At 35.2% G+C, this 24,006-nt stretch overlaps 1 protein-coding gene across 2 annotated transcripts in view; it reads left to right on the top strand.

Moving 5' to 3' along the window:
• Positions 1-23,191, top strand: part of HRH2 (histamine receptor H2) — a 65,721-nt gene extending 42,530 nt beyond the window's left edge. The window contains exons 3-4 of one of the 2 annotated variants that reach the window (XR_011919426.1): positions 17,779-17,938; positions 22,207-22,346. Coding sequence is in view for 1 of the 2 variants with exons in the window: in XM_072400986.1 (XP_072257087.1) it covers positions 22,207-22,414 (208 nt within the window). In the remaining variant the exon portion in view is untranslated. Of the gene's footprint in view, positions 1-17,778; positions 17,939-22,206 lie in introns of both variants that reach the window. The other variant, XM_072400986.1, reaches the window with a different exon arrangement.
• Positions 23,192-24,006: the final 815 nt, after the last annotated feature.

Consider the following 24,006-nt stretch of genomic DNA (forward strand, 5'->3'; position numbering starts at 1 on the left):
GCTGAGTCAGTTTTGTAATGTTTTACTGCTAATATGACCTAGAATTCAAAAATCTAAAGTGTAACAAATAAACACAAAATAAATAAAACCAGGATGAAGTAAGACTATTTTGTTGGAAAGTCATTTTCATTATGTTCTTATCAGAGAACATGGTATGACTTTCCTGTTTGATATCATAAAAATATTATTTTCCAGAGTTCAGCCTGCCAATATTCTTGTTCCTGTGCCATGGAGTTTTAGGGAATCACCTTAGATCTAAGCACAAACAATATATGCTAAAAGTTAAAATCAATGTCATAAAATAACACATTTGAAACATCTGAAATATTAGGTGCACCCTTAAAATAATAAAAGATTGGTTCTTCCAAGTGCTGACATTTGCAATAAATAAACATAACACACTGCAAAAAGCTCACATAAAACAAACAACATGTTTGCTTTATACCACCTCCTTCCCATCAAAACATATTTACCCTTTCTTTAACTACCTCTCCTCTTCATTCAGCCCCAAAAGCCCGTAAAGATATACTAGTACTATAAATTTTACCCTTTCAAACTTTAAATCCCAGCCAGGACACTTCTTGTATGAAGTCTGTATGTTTTCACCATTTATTCACTTGTCATACTGGTAGGTCATTTTGCTTCCCTCTAAAAATAGCTTGTTAGATTGTGTTAGAGACATTGCATTATAGGTGTGGAATCTGTAAAGTGTGACAGTGTTCTCCCCAAAAAAGCTGGGTGGGAGGAAGCTGCAGGTGGGTGGCAGCCCTTGTATTGTGACCCAACTTTTTAGCCACCACCCCAAAACAGCTGGGTGGTTACTAAAAATTTCCAGGTCGAGAGCCCGGCTAAAAGGGGCAGAGGAGGACACAGTGTTGCACGAAAAGTAATTCTTAATGTATACATGAAAACAATACTAATATTAATATTGCTCTCCACTTTTACCCTGCTGTCACAAGCACTGAATCACCAGTACCATTATGATATATACAGCCCTGATTTTGAGTTTATTGTCAGTGGCGGTACTTGATAAGATTGACTACAATGTCTTATTATGAACATTTTTATGTTTATTAAACTAGAATGCAGATATTTAGCATTATCTATTTTTTTTTTTTTTGCTTAGTATGCAGTCATGACCAGGAAATATTTTGGATACTCCTAAAACAAAACTTTTTAGAGTCCCAGTGGGGAAAATAGATTGTCAGGTTCTAACCTTTACAGACTTTAATGCAAATCCACATTAAAAGTTGTATTGATGTCCATATGACCATTTTCACAACAAGACCTATGGTATAAGGCGAATAGTAACATTGTTTCATTCATAGTATTACATCAATCTTAAAAGAACACAGGGATAGAAAGTGGAACCTATGGTATTGATTCCTAATTATCGCTTTCTGTTCAGCAATAAAAAAAAGTTTTTTACAATTATACGCAGAACTTTACTAGCCTGAATTCTGTGTTTTTTGCCATACATAAATAAAAGCAAGCATGTAGCTTCTTCCTGTAATAGCAGGCAATAAATATGTCTCTCAGATGGGTTCATTTTTAGCTTACTTGCAGAGCTAGTAGCATCCCTGTCACCAAGAACTTCTGAGTTTTTCCTCCATTGGGCTACATGATTTCTTCTGCCAGCCACGCAATAAAAAGTTAGACTGCTAACTGTGCAAGGTAGCTGAGCGTGGATTGACCATCCTCAAGAAAGGTAAATATGTATCCTGATGCAATTTACATAAAAATGTCTTACAAGCTACACCTGATTTTAGCCTCCTGATTGGATGCATTATTCTCAGTAGAGCAGGATTTGGAAGCTTTTCTGCAATTTGTGCTCACTTCAATAGCATTTTGACAGCCTCCATTACATAGAACAGCATGGCGATAGTGTAGCAGCAGTGCCAGTGGCCTGCCAAGTGACAGTAAAAGTCAAGAAAGCATTTAAAGGGCAAAGTGGCTCTGTGCCAAAAGATTGTGCTGTGGATTTCAACTTTATTAGAGTTTTGTAACAAAACTGTGTGTCACACTGTCGCAGAGCTCCCCTGAGCACAGAAAAATATTGTGCTATTTGTGGCATTTATTGTTTTCTTTTAGAGAGTGAAATCCGCCAACACATTTGTCCTGAAGTGCCAGTAAATAATGTTATAAAATTTATAATAGCGGTTTCATAAAAACAAACTGTAGTCTTCTAGCAGTGGAAGATAGGCACTTCAGGGGCATTACCACCATTACATGCTAGATGTATCCATGTACTGTCCATAATAGCTGGATTCATATTTTTTTTCTATAGTGAGAATTATCAATAGGACAGAAAGTGATTTAAAATCCAATCTGCAAATATCAGGTCTGGTAAAAGGTCACTAATCTTTTCCCATAGATGCCAGGGTGTTTTTTTGCTCTGTTGACACCAAGGAGTTATTCTCTTATGTTATTACTGCAACTTTTTCCCCTTCGCTGACACTGGGACATTTTTCCCTCCCACTGATGCCAGGGCAATTTATTTTTCTTCCACTAACCCCAGGGCTTTTTTTCCTTGCCAATGATGCAGGGACATATTTTCTATTACGATCTTTAGGGCACTTACATTAGAAACCTAATAGATGTGCCCCTTTTTTCCAAATTTTAAAAGTAGAAGAAATATACTAATCAAAACAAAAAAAGTTTTGGCTATACAAACACATAAATTTGTTTTAGCATAAATCTCCTTTTCTTTGCCACATAAAACTTTTAAAATGTTACCAAAAGGTCAGAAACATTGTTGTTAAATGATAATAAACATTTACAGTAATTTTTAGCTAAACCATAATGATATCTCGCTACAGTTCCTTGTTTTATTCTAAAAAAGCACTTCTTTTCTATTTTTGAAGTTCTCATGGTTGTGCACATCATGCATACAGTATTCCCAAACATCTACTCCTTCAAAGTGTTAAGATAATTCACATGATTTGTTACACTGTGGGAGTTGCAGCTTTTGCATGTCACAGATAAGGTCGAAGATCAATGTATCTGTACATAAACTTATTGTCCAGGAAATGAACAGGCTAAGTAGGGTGACAATGTCATGTCTGTAGGCAGAACCTGTAAAGCTGCGTACACACGGCAAATTTTTCTCGCCCGATAATCGGTATCGGCCAATTATCGGGCGAAAATCTGCCGTGTGTACAGTCGGTCGTCGTCCATCGTCCGACGACCGTCCTGGCGGATCCATGGACGATGGACGACGACCGATCCTAATGAAAGGGAAGGGGAGAGCGCGCAGCAGGGTGCCGCTCCGTCGCTCTCCCCCTCCCCTCTCCATAGAGCATGAACGGTGCTGTATGTACAGCATCGTTCATGCATCGTGCAGTCTTTTCTCGTTGGAAAGGATCGTGAAAGATCCTTTCCAACGAGAAAAATTGCAGGTGTGTACGCAGCTTAAGGCAGAATTTGAATCCTGGAAAAGAGAAGGGGCTTGGGTAAATAAAATAGCACTTTCAATTTTCCATAAAAAAAGTAGACTCCAGTTAAATAACAGTCAGGGATCCAGTATCAGTGAAAGATAACAAAACATGCTATCTTCTTAGATTAATGGGGTTTAAAAACACTTTAATTGTCAGCTGCAGTGAAAAAAGCACTTACACAACTCCACCTTTAGACTGGTATTATTCCATTCATCAATGCTATAATTACCAACACTAGCTATTTATTCTGCTGGGTAAAAAAAGATTGGTTTTGTTTTTGAATGCTCGTTTTAAACAATATTGGCAAAGTATCTGTTTACTAACTTGAAATGTGTACTTATTATTTGTACATCTAATCTATTTATATAGTGAAATTTTTAGTGAGATCACATCAGACTTTTCTGAAAAGTGCACTTTGGTATCAAAGCCTTTAAATAATACCAGCTGTTCCATGCTATCTGGCAGTTGATACTTGTCGTAGATAGTACATTTATTTATTTAGGAAACAGATTAAAGTGATTAAAAAGACCATCTGGATTCTGAACTTGTGTGGGTTTTTTTAGAAACTGTATTATTTGTTATTATTGTTATACTTTTTAGTATATGTTATTTTCTTGATGTTGATTGGGAATGTTCTAGGGTACCAAGGTTTTCATAATATGCTTACAGCCCCCTTTTATCTTCAGGCTCCTCTCTCAAGTGTTGGTCATCATTCCTCCTAGATTAACCACCTAGCCGTTAAGCCCCACCTTCGTACGGGCAAAAAAAAAAGGCTAGGATGGGTAACCCCGAGTTTTTGTCGCATCCATACTTACCTGGTCCCGCTGTGCTCATCCAGCGTCGTTTTCGTATTCCAGCGTCGTCCTCCATCCATCGTCGTCCGTCGGTCTCCCTCTCCAGCGTCGGGTGCCAGCGGGACCGGTAAGATGCCGGCCGGCATCTTTTGTTCCGCCGCCCGGCATCTTTTGTTCTGCCGCCCGGCGGAACACAAGATGCCGGCCAGCGGAACATAAGATGCCGGTCGGCTTCTTACCTGGTCCCGCTGATCACCGATGATCCTTCTTCATCCAGTGCCGGGTGTCTTCTGAAGCGAGAAGCCATCCGGCTGAGAAAAAAATAGCCGGACGGCTTCCCTGCGTGCGTGATGACGTCGGCGCGTGTGCGGGAAATTCAAATTCAAACTCATTCATTCATTTTGTATTGGATTCAATACAAACTCCTGTATTCAATCCAATACAAAATAATTCAAATAAATACAAAGTGTGTAATTGGTAAATTCAAACTGTCATTTTGTATTGGATTGAATACAAACTCCCATATCCAATCCAATACAAAAAATAAAAAAAAATAAAATAAAAGTAAATAACTTGGAAATTCAAATTTATATTTTGTATTTGATTGGATACAAACTCCCGTATCCAATCCAATACAAAAAATAAAAAAAAATAAAAGTAAATAACTTGGAAATTCAAATTTATATTTTGTATTTGATTGGATACAAACTCCCGTATCCAATCCAATACAAAAAATAAAAAAAAATAAAATAAAAGTAAATAACTTGGAAATTCAAATTTATATTATTGGATTGAATACAAACTCCCGTATCCAATCCAATACAAAAAAAAAAATAAAATAAAAGTAAATAACTTGGAAATTCAAATTTTTTTTTTAAATGATTGTGTGTTTCAAACATTTTTTATATTCATAATATCTACTAGAACCCTTGTTCGGACATATTTCTGTAAGTTACAGGTCTACAATTAAAAAAATTAATGAAAAACAGTGGATCACTTTTGGTACAGAAATCTAGACCTCAGTGTAACGCTCAGGTGGTTAACAAATACGGAAAAGCGACAGGGTAACGAGATGACATTTCAGCAAGAAAAAGGACTTCTGTTCATCAGTTGTAATGGTCGAATACTAGTCTTCCCAGCAGTCTTTTTTTAAAAATGACAGCCAAGGTTAGTGTTTAAGCTCCTACCAACACTGCAAAGTAGTTGGCTTATGCACCAGTCTCTTAGCATAGATTGCATACTCCCTAGGGATCTTTTAGAGGATAGATGGGATGGGATCAAGTTTGTAGAAATATTGAAATGAATACGAATCTGAACAAGGCTCCAATATTGTGTGTTGCAGAGCAGAAAATTATGGTATGGAACATTTTGCAGAAAGGTTTGTGTGCTGTTTTTAGCACAATACTGCTTTATGCATTGACATACCTCTTAGACCCAGTCTTAGCAGATGATTTTCCCACATGCTGAATTGATATTATCTCCCAGACAGTTTAACTCTTCCAAAGTCAAAGAAGACAGATCACCAAGCTTCACTGATGAAAGTGTATCCTCTCCTGCCTTGGAGAGATTTATTAAATTAGGCCCAAAATGTCTATATCATGTTATTGATTAGGGAAAGGGAAAAGGAAAGAAGAAGATTTCAAGAAGAGACTTTTTTTTAGGCAACAAATATGCATCATATAAGGTTTTAGCTGATATTTTGTTCTCTGTCTTACTGGAAGCATGAAGAAAGAGACAATTTTAGTTATGTTGACACAATTCATTGGGGTGAAATATACCTATTTAATTATATTTTAATTTTATATTCTAATTTGGAACATAACACCATAAAATATTATTATTTGTCTTTATTATACAGTGCATTGGGTACAGTTTTCATCACTCTGAAGCAGAAAAATGCATTTTCTTGTACAATTTTTCCTTATTATGTCAGACAATTATTTACTTACAAATTCTCAAAGAGAGCACTTTGCTGTGCCGCTTAGATAGTGTGTTTACTTAATGTAAGCAGTGTATATAAAATGAGAAAGCATTCCTGAGATAGGGTGATGATAAAAGAATGAGGGAAGGTGAGTTCAAACATTAGAGGACAAAAAAGACAGACAAAAAAACAAATGAAACCCCAGCAACTTTTGAAGAGCTAGCTAAAGCAAATGTCAAAGAGTTTGCAAACACAAAACATCCTGCTTGTTAATTGCAAAGTTTTCCTACTTTGAGACGGTACCTGGTAGGTATAGAAAAACAGAAAGCTATATGGAATTGCTAAAGAATCAATAGCAAAATGAAAGAAACCTTTGAGCACAAACTCCACTGGAATGTGACCTCAGGATCAGCCTGGCTGATAATGGCAAGTCAGAATTTCTAACTGATTGCATAGCCTTCTGTAGGTTCAAAGGAATAGCAAAAAGTTGACTGAGGCTGATGTCCTATGTTGATATGACATGTAACATTTATTATATACATTTTTATATAACAAAAGAAGATAAAGTCTTCTAACAGGATTTGACAAACGGAACTTTCATAGGACATTATAGCTTAGTTGTAGCCTCTAGAGTGAAAAACCATGTATGTGGACAATTGTTCTATAGAAACATGTAAAAATTGTAATCAAAGATCTTGACATAGCATAAATCTTATCTTGAAATTTGAATGCCATCATACATTAAAGATTTAGATAGATGGTAAGGGTACCAATTTAGGAAAACAAAATACAAGGAGCAAGAAAACTGCATAATCTGTGTATTACCCCCTGCAGATTGGGCTGCAAACCTACCTTCGTTTACACCCGCCTATACTTTGACTGTGCACTTTTTATCATACTACTGTATTGTACCAATAAGAAAAGTTATGTGGGCATTACTAGGTAGTTTTAACATTCTGACATACATTTGTAGTTATATGGAGAGTTAGCGGGTATTGGTGACCACTTTTTGTTGGTACTCTAATGAGCTTCTGAACGTAGTGACCACGGACTTTTCTCTAATGGTCTGTAGTTGCTAATATTAAAGACTGGCAGTTTAATCTTGTTATTAGCTGGGATTCCCTGGGTGTAAAATACTTTTCTAAGTTTTTTGTATTTGTAGTCTCGGGGTATTTCATTGCCTGCTCTCACAATTTCTTTTAAAGCTGAACTCCAGGCAGGATAAAACAAAAACATAAAAGCTAATATAGTGCAGTATTTATGACTAAGGTAGCTATAATGTCTGCCATCCCTGTAAATATGTACACCACTCCTTTGTATAGGATTAAATGGCCTAAGCAGCCTTTTATTATCAATATTTAACTTTTTAAAATAACTTTAGTAATATGTTGGACATTTACTAACTGCCTCCGTGGCTGAAGGTCCTGAGGGCATTCTCCACCAACAACCAAAAACCGTGTGGAGGGGTCTGCTTCTTTTGAAAATATTATTGTACATAGTGGCCCTTACACCACCTTGGGAACAGTAACAGCCCCACCCAAACACCCCATTTAATTTGCCACCTCATCTTTTTTTTAGGATGATGCTATACCTAAGATGGGTCTGCACGCTACATGACCAACAGACCACTATCACCACACCTCAAGCCTCAACCCATACAAAATCCCTTTTTTACCCATCTTTTCAATATGGGGAAGGTGAGAATTTTTTTCTCCTCACCAACACACTAGATCCCCACTTTTTGTTCCCTCTCCCATTTCACTCCTTGCTTGCTTCACCCTCTTTATTCAATCACTAATCCTCATCCCTTGACCTGACCCCCCCCCCCCCTCTTCAGGCCTTTATCCTTGCTTCTACTTCATCCCCCTAGTCATGCCAGCCTTCCACCTATCCTCTTTCAAAAATTCAGTGGATTTTGAAAACACACACCAGTAGCTGCTACTGTTAAGAATACCAAACTAAATTTTCTAAACAGCTGTATTAGAGTAACAGTGAAGATAAGCCACTCATCTAACCCACTTAGTGCTGTGAGGGAGAATTAGATTTTTATAGCTCTATAAAATAAAGATTTTTTAATGTTTTTTTAATGTATTTACATATTCAGAGTTGTGAACATAATAAATATACTAGTATGCAAAACATTATACATATCCCCCAATACATACAGAAGATAAATACCAAGTATAATTTTAGTAAAAAACCTTGACGTTTAAAATTGCCTTTAAACACCCATAGATTTACTAACCACTTCTCCACTAGCTAGTACAGGACTTATTAATTATGCATTACAATATACTTTCATAATTTACTACTATAAATGGGTAAAAATAATGTAAAAACTGAATTCCTTATTACAATACAAAAGCTTGGCAACACACACTCAAACACACACACCTGCTATATACTATTTTGCAGAATACCATTAGTATAGATCTTTTATGCTCCATTTAGTCTGAGATTATGTATTTGTATTTATTACAATTATCTATCTACCGTATCTATGTATGTATGTATGTATGTATGTATGTATCTATCTATCTATCTAAAATCATTTCCCATTTCACGTGGATCTATGTGAGCTGCTTGCTATTATTTTATACTTTTATTTTTATGTGATATACAAATATTAAACATTTTGGGTTGCATACTAATCAAGACACTAAAATACTAAATATACTTAAAAAAGATATATATTGTATAAAATGTAAATAAATCTGGGCCCATGCATACGCAGGATATAGTAATATTTATTATTCTTTCTCATTTAAAATATAATTTTTTTACAATTGCCTATTTTGATATTCTAATATAATACAATACAAAAAAAAAATCAGATTTATTAAGGATTCTTTAATCTTCTTGCAAGAAAATATTATTATAGTTTCCCATGAAAAAAGCATCAGTCATACTTTACTATTGAATTCTGCCTAAAAAACATGTAAGCATGCATCAAACAATGAAGCTTAATAAATTGAAAAAAGTGAAATGAACAATTGTACCTGCACATAGAATTTTATGTATGCCTATGAAATGGTTGAATAAAGCCCACCTCCCTCAGACATTATTCTTTATGTGTGAACACAAAATGGAAATTGTTACTTTATTTATAGCTTTAGGTCACCTTTCCATCTTTCTTCTACTTCTACTACCCTGCAGGGGACCATACAGACTACAGACTGCCATAGATGGTTTTAGTGGTTTAGATGAGTAAATAAAGAACAGTAAAATAAAAAAGGAATACATGTTTCGGGGTATGTTGTGACACATTGGGCCTAATTTATTAAAGCTCTTCAAGACTGGTGAAGATAGACTCTCATGGGTGAACCTGGCTGATCCAACAAACTAGGAATGTATTTCCTAAAAAAATATTTGCTGGGTCATCCAGGTTCTCCTACAATAGTCTCTTATCTTTTTAAGTTTTGGAGACTTTTAATTTATCATTTAAGTCTAACATGTTTAAGTCTAAATGCAAACTGAAAATGAAATGAAATGAAAAGCAGTTGGCCTTGTTTTTGAGAAGGGACAATTTAAGCCTAACATTAGCAGAGTTAATATGAACTAAGACAATTCACATACATCTATTTTGAATGTTTATTGTAACTGTTTCCTGGCTTTTAATGATTCAGCATAACATTTTATTTAGTTAGGGACCCAATAAACTCAAAGACAAATTGTCACATTGCCCATTAGGAGTAAAAAGTAAGTCTCATTTGTGAGAAAACCTCCTTTCACTCCTGTTGCTCTATCGAAGCTGTGGGTAAATAGCTACTGATTCCTGGCATGAGGAAGCACAGGACCTGCTTTATACTCCAAGCTCTAAGTGGGCAATAGCCAAGTCTAAATACTGAAACATGGGGAGATGAAGTATGAAATTAAAGTAAGTTCAGCTTCCATCCAATATGGAGCTTATCAGGGTTGGGACACTTGGCTCCTATGCAGGAATGCAAGAGTGGGGAAGGTGAGATTTAGAGAGTGGGCTTATCTGTCACGAATGTCGTAACTTTTCTTGTTTAGTCTCTGGTTGTAAGAAAACATTTTTCATCATTTATCAGTACCATTATATCAATCAACATTGGAAATGTTTTAAATAATAAACATGTGCAAGCATGCTCATCTAAATTTCTCGTGTGTAAAGAGCTAATTCTCTAACTGTAAGATCATAAAAGCACCTTTACCCTAAATTAAAAATTTGCAAGCAGGATGGATTTTTGTTACATAAGAGACATTCTGTGTAACTTCTCATTAAAAACGTCTTACTTTCCTTCTCACAAGATGCTTTATAATTGTTCTGACACTCAAGGGAAGAATGAACCCCCATGCACATGCACGGAAGTTACATCAGCCTATCTTGTTCGATCAAAATCACATCTCTGGAGGGAAGAAAAGTATTAAATAGATCAGTTCTGCTTTAAAGTGCTTGTTACAAGCAGCCAAATTAGCAGTGTTGAAACATAAATGTCAATAATGGCATAATATTTTAGTACTTTCAATAATCACCTTTTCTGTTTTCCTTGTCTTTCCAAAGTAGAGAATAAGTTTGAATGTTGACCCGCCAGACATGTTCAAACTCAAGCATTTTTAACAAAGAACAAATATAGCCCTCCACACTTATGACATGGGTCTAGTATAATATATATATATATATATATATATATATATATATATGTGATAATATGTAACACGTACGTGTTACCTTCTAGGGGGATAACAGTACAGTAATTGTGCAGTTCTAAGCTGTGCTGACAATGGTTGCCCCCTGCTATGTCCTCTCTTCTGAAAAAATGTAATATTGCTGTTTGATCATATCCTGTGGCAGACCGATCTTCTCTGCCAAGATAATCACTTAATTGGAGCTCAGGGACTTCCATTTAATGGTTAAAGGCACAATTTTGGTACAATATATTGTGGCATTATCAGAATTGATTCACACAGACCTTTAAAGTTACTGGGAGGTCCAGTTTGAACTGTGAGCACTTAGCAAATATACCTTCTCACAGGAGTTATGTATACAAAGGTAATATAGAGTTCAGTAACGACTTTCAGGGTCACTTTTTAAGATCAATACTTGTGAGTTTGATTTGGATTTTTAAGCCTCTGGTAAATCTAAATGACAGATTTCATTTGTACACTTCCTACAGTGAATACAAGCAGTGTACAATTAGCCTTTGCTGCAGTCCTGTCACCTTGACAAATTATCATCATACAATACTGCAGCATTGTTTGAGCCAAGCACAGCTGTGTAGAATTACAGTACAAGTCTAATACCAAGTTTAAATGCCGGGAGAGTGTTGGCTTTTTACGCAGCAGGTCATGTACTTTACAAACCTGCTTTCTTCCATATCACTGTTCTTTCTTCATCTTTAGTGTTCTTGTCATCTACTGGCTTTTTCCTTAAGTGAATGTCCCACTTTAGAACATCTTGTAAAGTGTCAGCACTGTAGTTGATTCTCTTCTGCACAAAAGCCAGATGTGAATGTTGATTGAAGCTACTGAGCTAGCTACTGAAAAAGACAAGATCTGACATGTTATTAAAGGTAATGTAATAGATCATGACATTCATCTTAAAAATAAATAGAACAGGGATATATACAAAAGTCTTTTGAAAAAGCTATTTGGAGAACACAGTAAAAGTTCTAATGTTGTGATTACAAGGCGGGCACAAAATGTAAGTGATGTTTATCATCATATAACATGGCAAAAGTGATTTCATCTATAATGGTTACCTTTCAAAGTTCAGATTTAAAATTAAGGATAACAGCTTTTATCATAGGCTAATTTATGTTACTACCAAAGTGCTGTGTGTGGCATGCATAATCTAGCTGTCAAGTCAAAATACACAGTGGAGCAGAGGTCCTCAGTACCATTATCTTTTTTTTGCTGCAGGAAGAGTGAGGACAACAGAAGCATAATTTATTTTAAAGCTTGCATAAAGGAATCCTTCAATACACGAGAGATGGCCTTTAGCACAGAACATCGTGGAACAGAATTTGCAGAAAATGCCTTTGTCCCAGTTTTGCAACAGAGAGTTACATAAAGAACATAACAGTGGTATAGAAAAGTATATAACATGTCAATAGATAGTATAATGTATTTTTCACTACAATGAATCAGTGTATTCAAAACGGTCTATAAAAGGGATATATATATATATATATATATATATATATATATATATATATATTGTGATAGATTACTGGGGGTTTCTCATGGTAACGGGATGCTTACAGGGCAAATCAGAGGCAGCAGACTCCAAAAGTCCAAAATAACAGCAGTTTTTATTTGTTTAGGCAAGTGTTACTGAGTTACTCTGTCACAAAATATATATATATATATATATATATATATATATCCCTGTGTCCTTGTATCTGCCTGTCATTTGCTAACCCAGTTTAATGAACAACGCTACACAATATGTTGGCATCTTAAAAATACAGGTTATTATTATTAATAATAATAATAATAATAATAATAGATGGACCAGCCATATTTGCTCTGGCTCAAGCTAAGCACTAGAACACTAAAAATCCATAGTCTGTCTAAATTTTCTCATGACAATAAACATCCACAATATCATGGCAGCCATTTCGTTTATTGCTAAAATCAAAAAAGTTGTTTTTATGCACCAAAATATTGGTGTGATGTAGTGCTGACATGTGCTGTATTGATTTATTTGAAAGTATTTATAAATCATATATATATGATTTTTTGTAATGTAATGGTTAGGGTTTCTAGTATGTTGGCTATTAGAGAATTTTGTTACTAATTAGAGTTACTTTTAGCAAAGTTAAAACTTTTAAAGCTAAAACATCACTTCCCAGTCCTAAACTCACAAGAATAGACATATTAGGCGGCATCACTAACCATCACTAACAATAACACTATAACACTAGAGGAAATCACTTTGCAACAATATAATACCATCAATTTGAGATAAAAGCTTTGTGCTGGAGCAGTGTGGATTCCTACATGCAGGCCACTCTATATAACACAAACATAAATGGGGAGTTCCATGGACTGCACAGATCAGTAGGAGAACACCTAATGATGTTTGTTGACCATCAGAAAGTAAGTACAATGGACTTAGGATAAATGGACCACAGGCATGCAGAATTTGTAGTACTGCAGTGTTAGTGCTGCAAACAACACACTGGGTATATGTGTTGGGGTGCAGTTTTGAATTAATTGCATCAATGCAGGTAATTACCCCAATAAAGTACTGTAAACAGACCCAAGGGCTGGGAAATGTTGGTGCATTGCTGTTCCATTCTTTTTTAAAGGCACCTCAACAATCTTTCATAATAAAAATCTGCAGCACTCCACAAGATACAATAATACACTATGGGGATTGTGGCATGCTGTCTTACAAAAATAGCCCATGTACATTTTTATTTTACTAGACACGTTAATGCATTACCTACAAATTGAAGAAGAGAACAGCTGCAAATCATGGATGTTTTGAATAGGTGTGCACAAAGCAATAAAGTGCATTATTTCCAGGCCTTGCAGGATCCCTAACCCAGGCTTGTTAGCAACACAGTAGATACATGGACCCAGCCCTGACCATTTATTCATTTATTTGTTTGTATTTATATAGCACCAACATACAACGCAGCTTTACAGAGTCCATAGTCATATCACTATATATCATTATAGCTATAGTCACATATAACTATAGCAGCAACAACCTTATAGCTGTAACAAGGAAGCAGTCAGGTGTGTACAGTGTATTTCTTTTAAGCCAAAACTAGTACAGACTGCAAAAAGGTGATGATTTTCATCAGCTTAACCTCCATTACTTCTTTTTGGCATTTTTATATTTGTTTGAAAAAATATATTTTATCCCTTTGCTCCATGAAAAATTGTTTTGCTTGAAAGGAACATTCTCATGATTTTCATAAAAACTTATTTTCTGGAAAACCACTAAACATCACTGGAGTAAAAGCATTCTTTGTTTATATAGTATTGTAAGTGACCAGTTAGAAATAAGACAACACACATGTTTACAGTTGATCACTTTTCACAATTATTGCAGCAACAGGCTAGGGGAGTAAAAGGTATGGTTGTTTAAAAATTAGCCTGGAATTTCCAGAGCTCAGTGATGCAGAATAATTTTCCATATCTTTACTGGCACATCTGCTTAGATCTCTAAATATAACCCATTTACATTTCTATCTCAGTTAGTAATGTTAGCTTGAACTCCAAAAGGAAATATAGTTTGCTTCTTTAATAAAACAAAAGGCTTAATACAAATTTTATGTATTGGATATAAAGTGGCATTGAATAACTGCTCATGGAAGCTGCATGGTACCACTAGCAAACACCTGAAAAAAATTTCAGAATTAATTATTGCAATTCGTTCCAATTTTAACCATTTTTAAGGGTTGTCTAAATGTGGTAAAACCACCTGCAAAAATCACTAGTCTGATCTTTGCTTATAGGATAACTGTACCTTCATAGCCACCCCTCTTCTGTATACTCTCCTGAATAGAGATGACTGTGACCTGAAGAATGCTTTAATGCCTCTGGGCAAAATTATCTTTCCTTGGCTAGGCCTGCATATCTTCTTTGACAAAAAATAGCAGAGAATAGAAAAAAAAAAAACAAGAATCAGTAACAAAAATGAAAAGGCTCTATATTCATTGTGCTAAAGAAAGAGATCTTAAGTTAAAAAGTAAAGTTAAAATGTTTTATATTACAATTATCGGACTGTATAATGGTGCTATGAACAATTTCTTTGATTATTGGGTATCCCTTGGATGTTTTTTAATGTTAGGGACTTTGTTAGATAATAGATGGGACAATACGTTTTTACTAGATTTTTTATTATACAATACTTTAATTTACTAAATAAAATATGTATTTCTAATTCACCTATTTTCTCCTGAGCTAAACAAGCATTGTAAGCATTGTTCTAATCTTTTTCTAGGTTAAAGTCTTCTAGTAGGAAAAATGTGTTAGGCAGCCAGAGTTTTGTTTGAACGCTATTATCAGCTCGCAAGGATGAAAGTGGAAAACCAGCTGGGATTAATGAAAATAACAGCAATGTGAATAGTGCAGGAACAAAATGGTCAGGACTCTTTGACTGTCTTATTTGTGCAAGTTGCTGCCCTGACATGTACCAGAACATATCTGCCATTCTACTTACACTAATCATCGGGGTGCCATAATAGTAAGTGGCCTGGATTTGAAATGAAATACATTATAAATATATAGAAAATTGTTTGCAGTATTTAAATTACTATCACTCTACTTTAATTTATAGCCCTAAAGAGACCCTGTCACCAGACTGTTTATTTCACAAATATTCTTTCCATAAGATAATATGTATTTTGATAGTAGTTTATGCCTGCTATATACCTGTAAAAGCCTTGGTTCTGTACACATTCAAAAGACCTAAGACTACCCTTGGGCTCTGCTATCTTGGATGTGATGTCAGCAGCCCCACTTGACTCAAAAATGTAATTCAGGTTACACTGTATAGTGTTCCTCTTTGCTCCCTTACACTTACAAGGTTCTATATATATGTAGAATATGTAAGGAGGTAAAAAAGAGGTGGAAGAGCCAAGCCAAATCAGTAATTAGACACTAAGAAGATCCATGCCTGGGTATTGACCTTCCTGAGTCTAATTTGCCAGCAAGTTCAGACGGACATTGGAAGTCAATAAAACTTTTTCATGCAAAGAAAAAATGCTTCAAGTAAATATTAAATAACCTTGTGTTTTATTTGCTTTTATTTGCAAGGCATTTTTAAATAGGACTGCAAACCCATCAGCTGTAATAGCACATCTTGAAAATCCTAAGAATTCTCTATCTCTGTCTTAGCAATATGTATTACAAGCAACCAACAATGCTTGTACAGACAGGTGTTACTAATTATATTGGATTGTTTAGAAAGTTTTGGTGAACATAATAATTGTATTGTGTTTCTGTTTAGTAGATTTTAAAATATTATATCAGGGCAGGGTCTGTGTGTACTATGTATTGTCTGCTATACAGGGCCACAGAAAATTGATGCTATAAAAAATAATAATCATCATAATAACAATATTATTCAGTCCTAATTGCAGAAATTGAGCATATCAATGTTAATGTAACGCAGATGAGCTGCTCCACCCAGGATTCCACCCAAGGCATAAACACAACTTTACCCATGCTCAGTGCAGGACTGAAATGAGGAACCTCTATTTCCAATAACAGCTAGCCATGGTGTTTTCTGCCTGACTTCAACCACAACTTTTCTGTAGTTTACAGAAATTAGAACCTGGGTCATGTTTAATTTGCTGTTTGTAACACTATTTCTCAAATTTTAATTTTAACCATAGAGACACATACAGTATGGAGAGTTGGGAAAATTATCAAGGAATCATAAAGGAACTGTGCTATTTTTCGTGGGAGAATGTTGTTGTTCATGTTTATGTGGAAAGGGATAAGAGTAGGCACAATACCATTTATCTTACTTGGTAACAATACTGACTGGAGAAGATTTTTCTAAATGGTCCAGTCAATGTTCCAATTAAACCAGGTGATCAAGGAAGATTAGGGGTTATCTATAGTCATGAGGTGACCACTTAGCCAGCTGTATCCTCATGTCTTGGAACCTTGGTAAATTTGTCACTTTCTCTCAAAGTGGAGCAAGAACTCAGTGAGAACATTGACAGCAAAAAACTTGACTTAACTTATTTTTTTTCTACTAAATATAATTTTGTAAAAAAAAACTCTTTTTTGAAGAGAGACGTTTAAGGGGGATCTGATCTGATGACCCTGTATAAATATAAAAATGGTCCATATAGAGAACTATTTTCCCAATTATTCACTTTGAGATCATTACAAAGAACAAGAGGGCACTCTTTGCGTCTAGAGGAAGTTTAAGCTTTGGATATGGAAAGGATTCTTCACTGTAAGGTCTGTGAAAATGTGGAATCAGCTCCCTCAGGAAGTAGTTTCAGCAACTACTATAGATTGCTTTAGGAAAAAGCTGGATGTTTTTCTAGAAGCACAGAATATAAATGGGTATTAAGGATTTAAAGTAAAGATAACAGAGACTGTTGATCCAGGGAACATCCGATTGCCTCATGGAATCAGAAAGGAATGTTTTTCCCCTGTTGAAGCAAATTGTACCAGGGGTTTTTTGCCTCCCTCTGGACCAACTATGTCTTATAGGGTTTTATATCTGGAATATGTATTTTTCCCTAGTGGTTGAACTTGATGGACTAATGTCTTTTTTCAACCTGACTTACTATGTAACTATGTAACTATGAACATTCACTTCTAGACCAATTTTAGTCCAGGGCTACTGAAAGACCCTTTATAAGGTATCTAGTCCCAAGGGTTCCTTGAAGATTGGGCTTGATGTTTATGTATGATGTTTTGCATTAGCTAATGTAGTGCATTTTTTTTAAATAAACTATGACTTTGTTGTTATGGTTGCAATGTCATAGCTTCCATACTGGATGTAATTTCCTTTAATTCTTCCCAAAGATGTGTGTAAATATTTGAGTTTAGTTTAAAACAAGATATTTTTAAAGTAACCACCTGAATTTCTAACATTTGCTATCACCACATGACTAGTATGCTTAAACATAATTTCCTCTGATACTCTATTTTCTTACAATTTAACCCTTTCCAGCTCAGGACCATAGGTAACTCACCATTCATGATTTGTAACCGGGCACAAGACCAGCCATCATATCCTATCACTTCAGAGAGCTCAATGCAGAGTCCAACAGGACCAGTGGAGCAGGTCAGATACTCCTGGAGACAAGGAAATTAGTGTCAAGAACATATGGGTGAGTGTGGTGTTTAAAAGATTTCTTGTTTTACCATTTGAGTCTGGAAAGGGTTAAATTTTCTTTTGCACACATTTTACTGACAAGTTCTCAAATGTGTTCCTGACTATGTAGAGTGTTCTGTCTTCTGGGGTCTACCAGTAAATACGGCAATGACAGGCTAACCTAACTAATAAGGATGTTCCATTGATGGATGTAAGTAAAACATGGTCAAACTTTAAAAATCAACCTCTGTGTTAAGATTAAAGACAGGTGAAAGGGCTTGGGTTTGGTTCATAAAGGATTGGGTGAACATACTTTGAAGATTACAGATTCCAATTTTTTGATTCGAACCAACATAAACTTTGTAGGAGATTTTCCAGGTAGTGAGTAGTCTGGTACAGGGAGATATTACAAACTAGCGCACAGCTAAATGTTTAGTCTTCTTGGTTTGTTTAATGCAAAATTTTAAGAATGTTTTCTATAATATGAATACCAAACTTACAGTAGAAGAAATTACAGTGAAGAGAATAATGATAATCCTATAAACAGGTTTAGGAACAAGGTGAATAGGAACTGGTCATCAAGGTGAATGTCAGCTTTTAGCCAGTTACAAAGTTAAACCTAAACAGATTGCAGTTAAGATATGTATCTTTTACAGTTAAACAAGGTTGGAGTATTTGTAATACATTACATTCAGTAGATTTTTTAACAGATATGGTAAAAAGTATAACATAAATTGAAAGTACATGCAATACGAGTTGAGATTAGATGATTTCAGGAGCCCTACAAATTTTTTTCAGATTGGGGTTTCCTCTAAAGGGGTTTTATCTTAAAGGATAACTGTATTTTTAGAGAATGTACAATTATCCTGTACCCCTTTTTCCTGACCTATATTAACTCACCTCCCTTTTAAGATATTTGTTCTTACCAAGATCCTGGTACTTCCCAGCAACTGTTACTTCTTCTCATTTGTGTCTCTGTCCATTCATTCTTAACATTTACACAATATATGCTTTTTTTGTTAGAAACATTTTTCTTCATGCTCCTGGCATTTTTTTATTTCTACTGTACACTACATGGGATACGTGCTGATCAGGTTATAATCCAAGTTTCCTGGCATTTTTACAATAATAATGAAGTGCAAGAACAATAAAACTTCTGTGCAGGATTTGCATTGTCAGTGTCTGATCAAAAAAAGAGAGCAGGATGCATGAGAAGTAATGGGAAAATGTCACTCTGGTACTTTATCTTCCTCCGTGTGCTAAGTTAGAGGGTATTTTATAGAGGTAAAGAAAGGGACAGAACATTGACTACCACAGACAGGAAAAGGAGATGGCATGCAAGGATGGAGGGGTCTGAGCTAGGGAACTGACTCTGCCTAAATAGTCAAATATTCTAGCAAGCTTAGGGGCACAATGAAATTAATAAAAATTGTTTGCATAAAAGAAAAATGTTGCACGCATTGAAAATACCTGATTTCCAGTTTTCTGTTCTTTTACCTCGTTTTTTTTTATTGTTCTTTAAATGAACACTCTCAACTGCTTTAACTGGTGTTGTAATCATAATGTAATCATAGGTCTACAGGTCAGAACACCTCAAACATAGCCCCCTTGAGAGTCATAATAAGATAATGTAGACTATACTTCTCTACAAGAACTAGACTTGTGACTTGAATAAACACTATTGTGTAATGTAGAGTGGCCCTCCATGATTGATAGCTGCAATGTCACCTTCATCAAGTTGTGCGTTCACGAAACTGATAAGAAGGTGCCAGACTCAGCTGTATCCTGGAGTCACAAAGACTGGTGCCATACCTTAACTGCTTACTTAGCTACTTTTTCCATTGTCCTTTTCATACAGAACAGATGGGGCTTATTCTAATTGGAGGTCATACAAAAAAACAGTTATTGCTTTCAGGTATAACAGAAACATAATGGAACCTTCAGCAAAGCAACCCGTTTTGGTAGTGCCTTGTAAATACATTCACTATCTATCTTTAAAAAAATGTAATGGTTCTTTAGGAAGTTTACTCAAATTATATTTAGCTCTGTGCCAGATCCCCTTTAATATGTGGCTTTTTTACCTATTTTTATTCCTGTCAAAGGTCCAAAGTGGTGAGGAGATAGAATGGATGGTCATTATGTCCTCTTCCTACGTACAGGGAAAGCACAGGTTAATAACATTGACAAACATTCTTTAAAATCACATCCAAGCAGGTCAAAGGTAACATATAAGAGGGACAGGTATTTAAACTTGATATTTCTTGTTTCCTAAAAATTGGACAGGTCCAGTGAGTTAATTAGTAATCTGGCCATTGACCTAACGTACACACGGCTAACTTGTATGCAATCCTTAAGAAGTAGAAGCACAGAAGGTATGTTGATGAATTTCTCTTTGACAAGAACAACACATTGATAAATACCAACCATCGAACACTCCTGAAATGGGTTACAAGTGATCTGATGCACTTATTTTATCATAAATACCTCTTTGTTATAAAAATGAAAAAATCTAATGGTATTAGGTATTTTAAATTCGTAAAAATGTATTGAATGCCCTAAAGATGTACTATGCACCCTGACATTGCATACCAGAACATAAAACAAATAGAGTTTTCATGAAAATCATTTAAACACAGCTAGGAGCAGCAGCTGTATGTAACCTGAATGTTTCTTCAGTATCAAAGCAACTCAGTCCTGCTGCTGCATTGCATATAATAACTATTGGCAAAATGCTCAAAGATCATATATGCTGGATGAAAGGTATATCTCTAAAATAGAGATCCTACAGTGTAAAAACCTCTCAGCATAAATATAGCTTTTCAAGGGAAAAGAATTTGTTCAGTCGTCCTAGATATATAATATATCTCACTGCTGTATCTTTTTGGAGAATGACAGCATTTGCAGTCTGTAAGCAATTAAATAGTCTTCTTATGTCACAGCCCATTTCACCAGCATACAGAGAATTCTGAAAATATCAGATTTAGCTTTAGGAAAAGAGTTGCATCAGATTGCTATTTTTACATGCATTTGATGCTAAAGCTATGGGAGCTTTAATGAGGCTTTCTAATGTAATGCAATGCAGAATAACCAGTTCTCATTACCCCTTATGTTGCTGACTGCTAGGGGGTCTCTCCGTAAAGATACCCCAAGACCTGACTGCTCTAAAAGGCAGCTTCAAGGCCACTATCACAAAAAGCTAAAGATATTTAAGTACACCTATCCAGCCTGTCTAGTGCCCCTGATTTTAAGTGTTATTAGAAGACCAGAAGGAAGACCAATTAATTAAGTAATTAGTTTCCAACAAAAGGTAATAGGGTTTCCTTAACCATTAGCTGATTAATCTCTACATTTGTTGTTTTGGTGCTAAAGTAATTTTGCATCAGAGTAAAGAGTCTCCTCTCCTAATGACCACCAGTATAAGGTGGGCCTATCTCTAATGACTACCATTGGAACATAGTATTATTATTAAGGGCCCTTTTTCTTTTGAATACCAATATAAGGGACAATGTTTTTATTTCTTTTTTATTATTTGTTTCATTTCATTAATATGGATGATTTCATTCTGAGCGAAGGGGTGTTATTAATTGATTCACTCAGGATGTCAAATACGCTGGGTATGCTAGGCTCTTTATTCTTCTTTAATTGTTATAGCTACAAAAAGCTATACCTTATTAATCACACCAATGTGACATGGGCTGACAGTATAATTATTCTTAGAAAATGTTCAGTGAGACCTGAATATTAGTTCAATGGTTTATAAGTGGCATGAAGGTTGAAAAAGGCTGGTCTAGGGTATGGTGTGCACAGGTTTTAGAGACTGGTTAAAGTCAGTTTAAATTTCATACGTGCATGTTTTTTATTACTCCCTACAAGTCAGTAGGAACATATTACAAACATGTGGTAAACAGAAGGCAAATGCACGGCAAACTCATGTAAATTTATTGTGAAGGTACTTCAAGTATATCTTAAATGCCTTGGCAGTGATTTCAAAGCAATTTCAAAGCAACTGCATTAAAAACTAGTCCCTGCTCTAAACACACACACACATACTTTTTTTTGTAGTGTCCTAAATTTATGAGTTTGGTGTTGAAGTTTTTGTATATAAAATCACTGCATAAAATCAGTATTTGTTGCAATTTAAAGCTGTTTTATAATTTTATTTGTTTGTGTACTTTGACCCAATTGTTTTATTTTGCCTCACTTTAAGTAGCAGTATTGAAAATGGATCCTGTTCATTAGGCATTCCATTTGCCTAGTATTTATTTTTCACATTTTTCTTGACAGGAATCATCCCAGATGGTGCAGTGGATGTTTGGATTACATGACCTACAGAGCAAGGCTGTGGCTTTTTAAATACCTCCCTAAACAAAGTGTATGGACCTCAATGCTGAATGATGCCGTGGTTGAAGCTCCAAATGATGCACAAGATGCACAAGAACAGCGTTCCCTGACAACACTGCCATTGCAGCTTCAGGACACTGCCATTAAGTAAAAGTCTTGCAGGAAATAAAGTATACGGTCTCTTGGTGAGCTTACAGAGACTAGGACCAAGTTCACAGACTATGACAACATATGACTTCACATGTATAAACTATATGTGCCAAAAATACACACTTCTAAAGCAAGCCACAATTAGGCTGTGTTTTTTTTTTTTTCAGAAAGATACACTGTAAAACATATTAACAAACTAAAAGATACTTTGTTTAATGGAATTCTTATCAGCACTGTGAATGGAATTCATCAACTGTCATATTTAAAACAAATGTCTTTGTTGTGGAATATCACAAAACCAGCGGCAACTGTCAATGACTTGAATGTCATATACCATGAGTGTGGGTGTCACAACACATGTCAGATCCTTGAATGCTGGCCAAAATGTACATCTTCTATAAACCTTCAACATGATTAACTGTTTGATTGCTGGTTCACATTGAAAAATTTTACTTCCGCTTACACATATATTCATTCATTAAGATCTTGATCTAGATTATTCACCAAAACAGTATTTTGAAAACAACATGTAACCTCTCATTGGAAACGTGACCAGCGTGTCAGTAACTCAGCGCCTATCGTAACAGTATTTCACGTACTAGCTTTTCAATCAAACGTGTATAGGAAATTATTTTTGAAGTCATAAGCAGGACTAATACAATTTTTGTGAAGGAGGTCTTGCTTGATGCCTTAAAAGTAATTAAAAGACTCACATGTGGTTTTGAAGTAAGGAGTCTGACTCTTTATATCCTTTTAGTAATTAAAATTCACTGTTTAAAATTCACAAATTTTTGTTTGTTATCTAAATGGTTGGTCTGGTTAAGCCATTATATTGGAGAGTATTGGATCTTAAGGGGTTCCCGTGGTAATGAATCTTAAGGAATTGCTCTTGGGTCCATGTGTCCTTGCCAACGAGCAAGTTTATTGTAACTTCAGTGCTTCAAGAACAGGGCCTAAACGCTTCCACACCACTTTTGACTAGATGATAGCTCAGACATTGGGGATTTATATGCTTACCTCCTTCTTTTATAATTACCAGTAAAAAAAACTTTCCTGCTACAATATTCTGTAACTTTATATGGAGGTAGATTCTAGAGAGAAAAAAGGAAAAATATTTATTTGCAAATAGATGGGATTTTTAGGTGTGTTTTAACAATTACACAACTCCAATTTATCAAAAAAAATCCTCTAGACAATTTTATTTCTACCATGACGAGGGTAGCTTGGACTTTCTAGCCCATCCTTCACCGCCACCATCAGAACCTCCACCTCCTCTCGACCCCCCACCTGCTTACCAACCACTCCCCCACCATTAAATATCCAAACAAAAATCTTGGATTTAAATTGGCTGGCAATCATTCATCAAGTAATAAACAAACAAATATCCAATAATAAATAAATGACAAATAAATAAATACATTTTACACTTTTGATATGCAAGCATACATTAACATAACATAACACTCCAATATTATTATTATAATCATTACTTAACCGGGATTATATAACGCCAACATTTTACATTGAATATAACCTATTTAACCAACAACCTAATTCCCCCCTTTTAATAATACATAACCATAAAAACAATAT

This window comes from Pyxicephalus adspersus, chromosome 2, assembly GCF_032062135.1.
Source record: "Pyxicephalus adspersus chromosome 2, UCB_Pads_2.0, whole genome shotgun sequence".
Classification (NCBI taxonomy): Eukaryota; Metazoa; Chordata; class Amphibia; order Anura; family Pyxicephalidae; genus Pyxicephalus; species Pyxicephalus adspersus.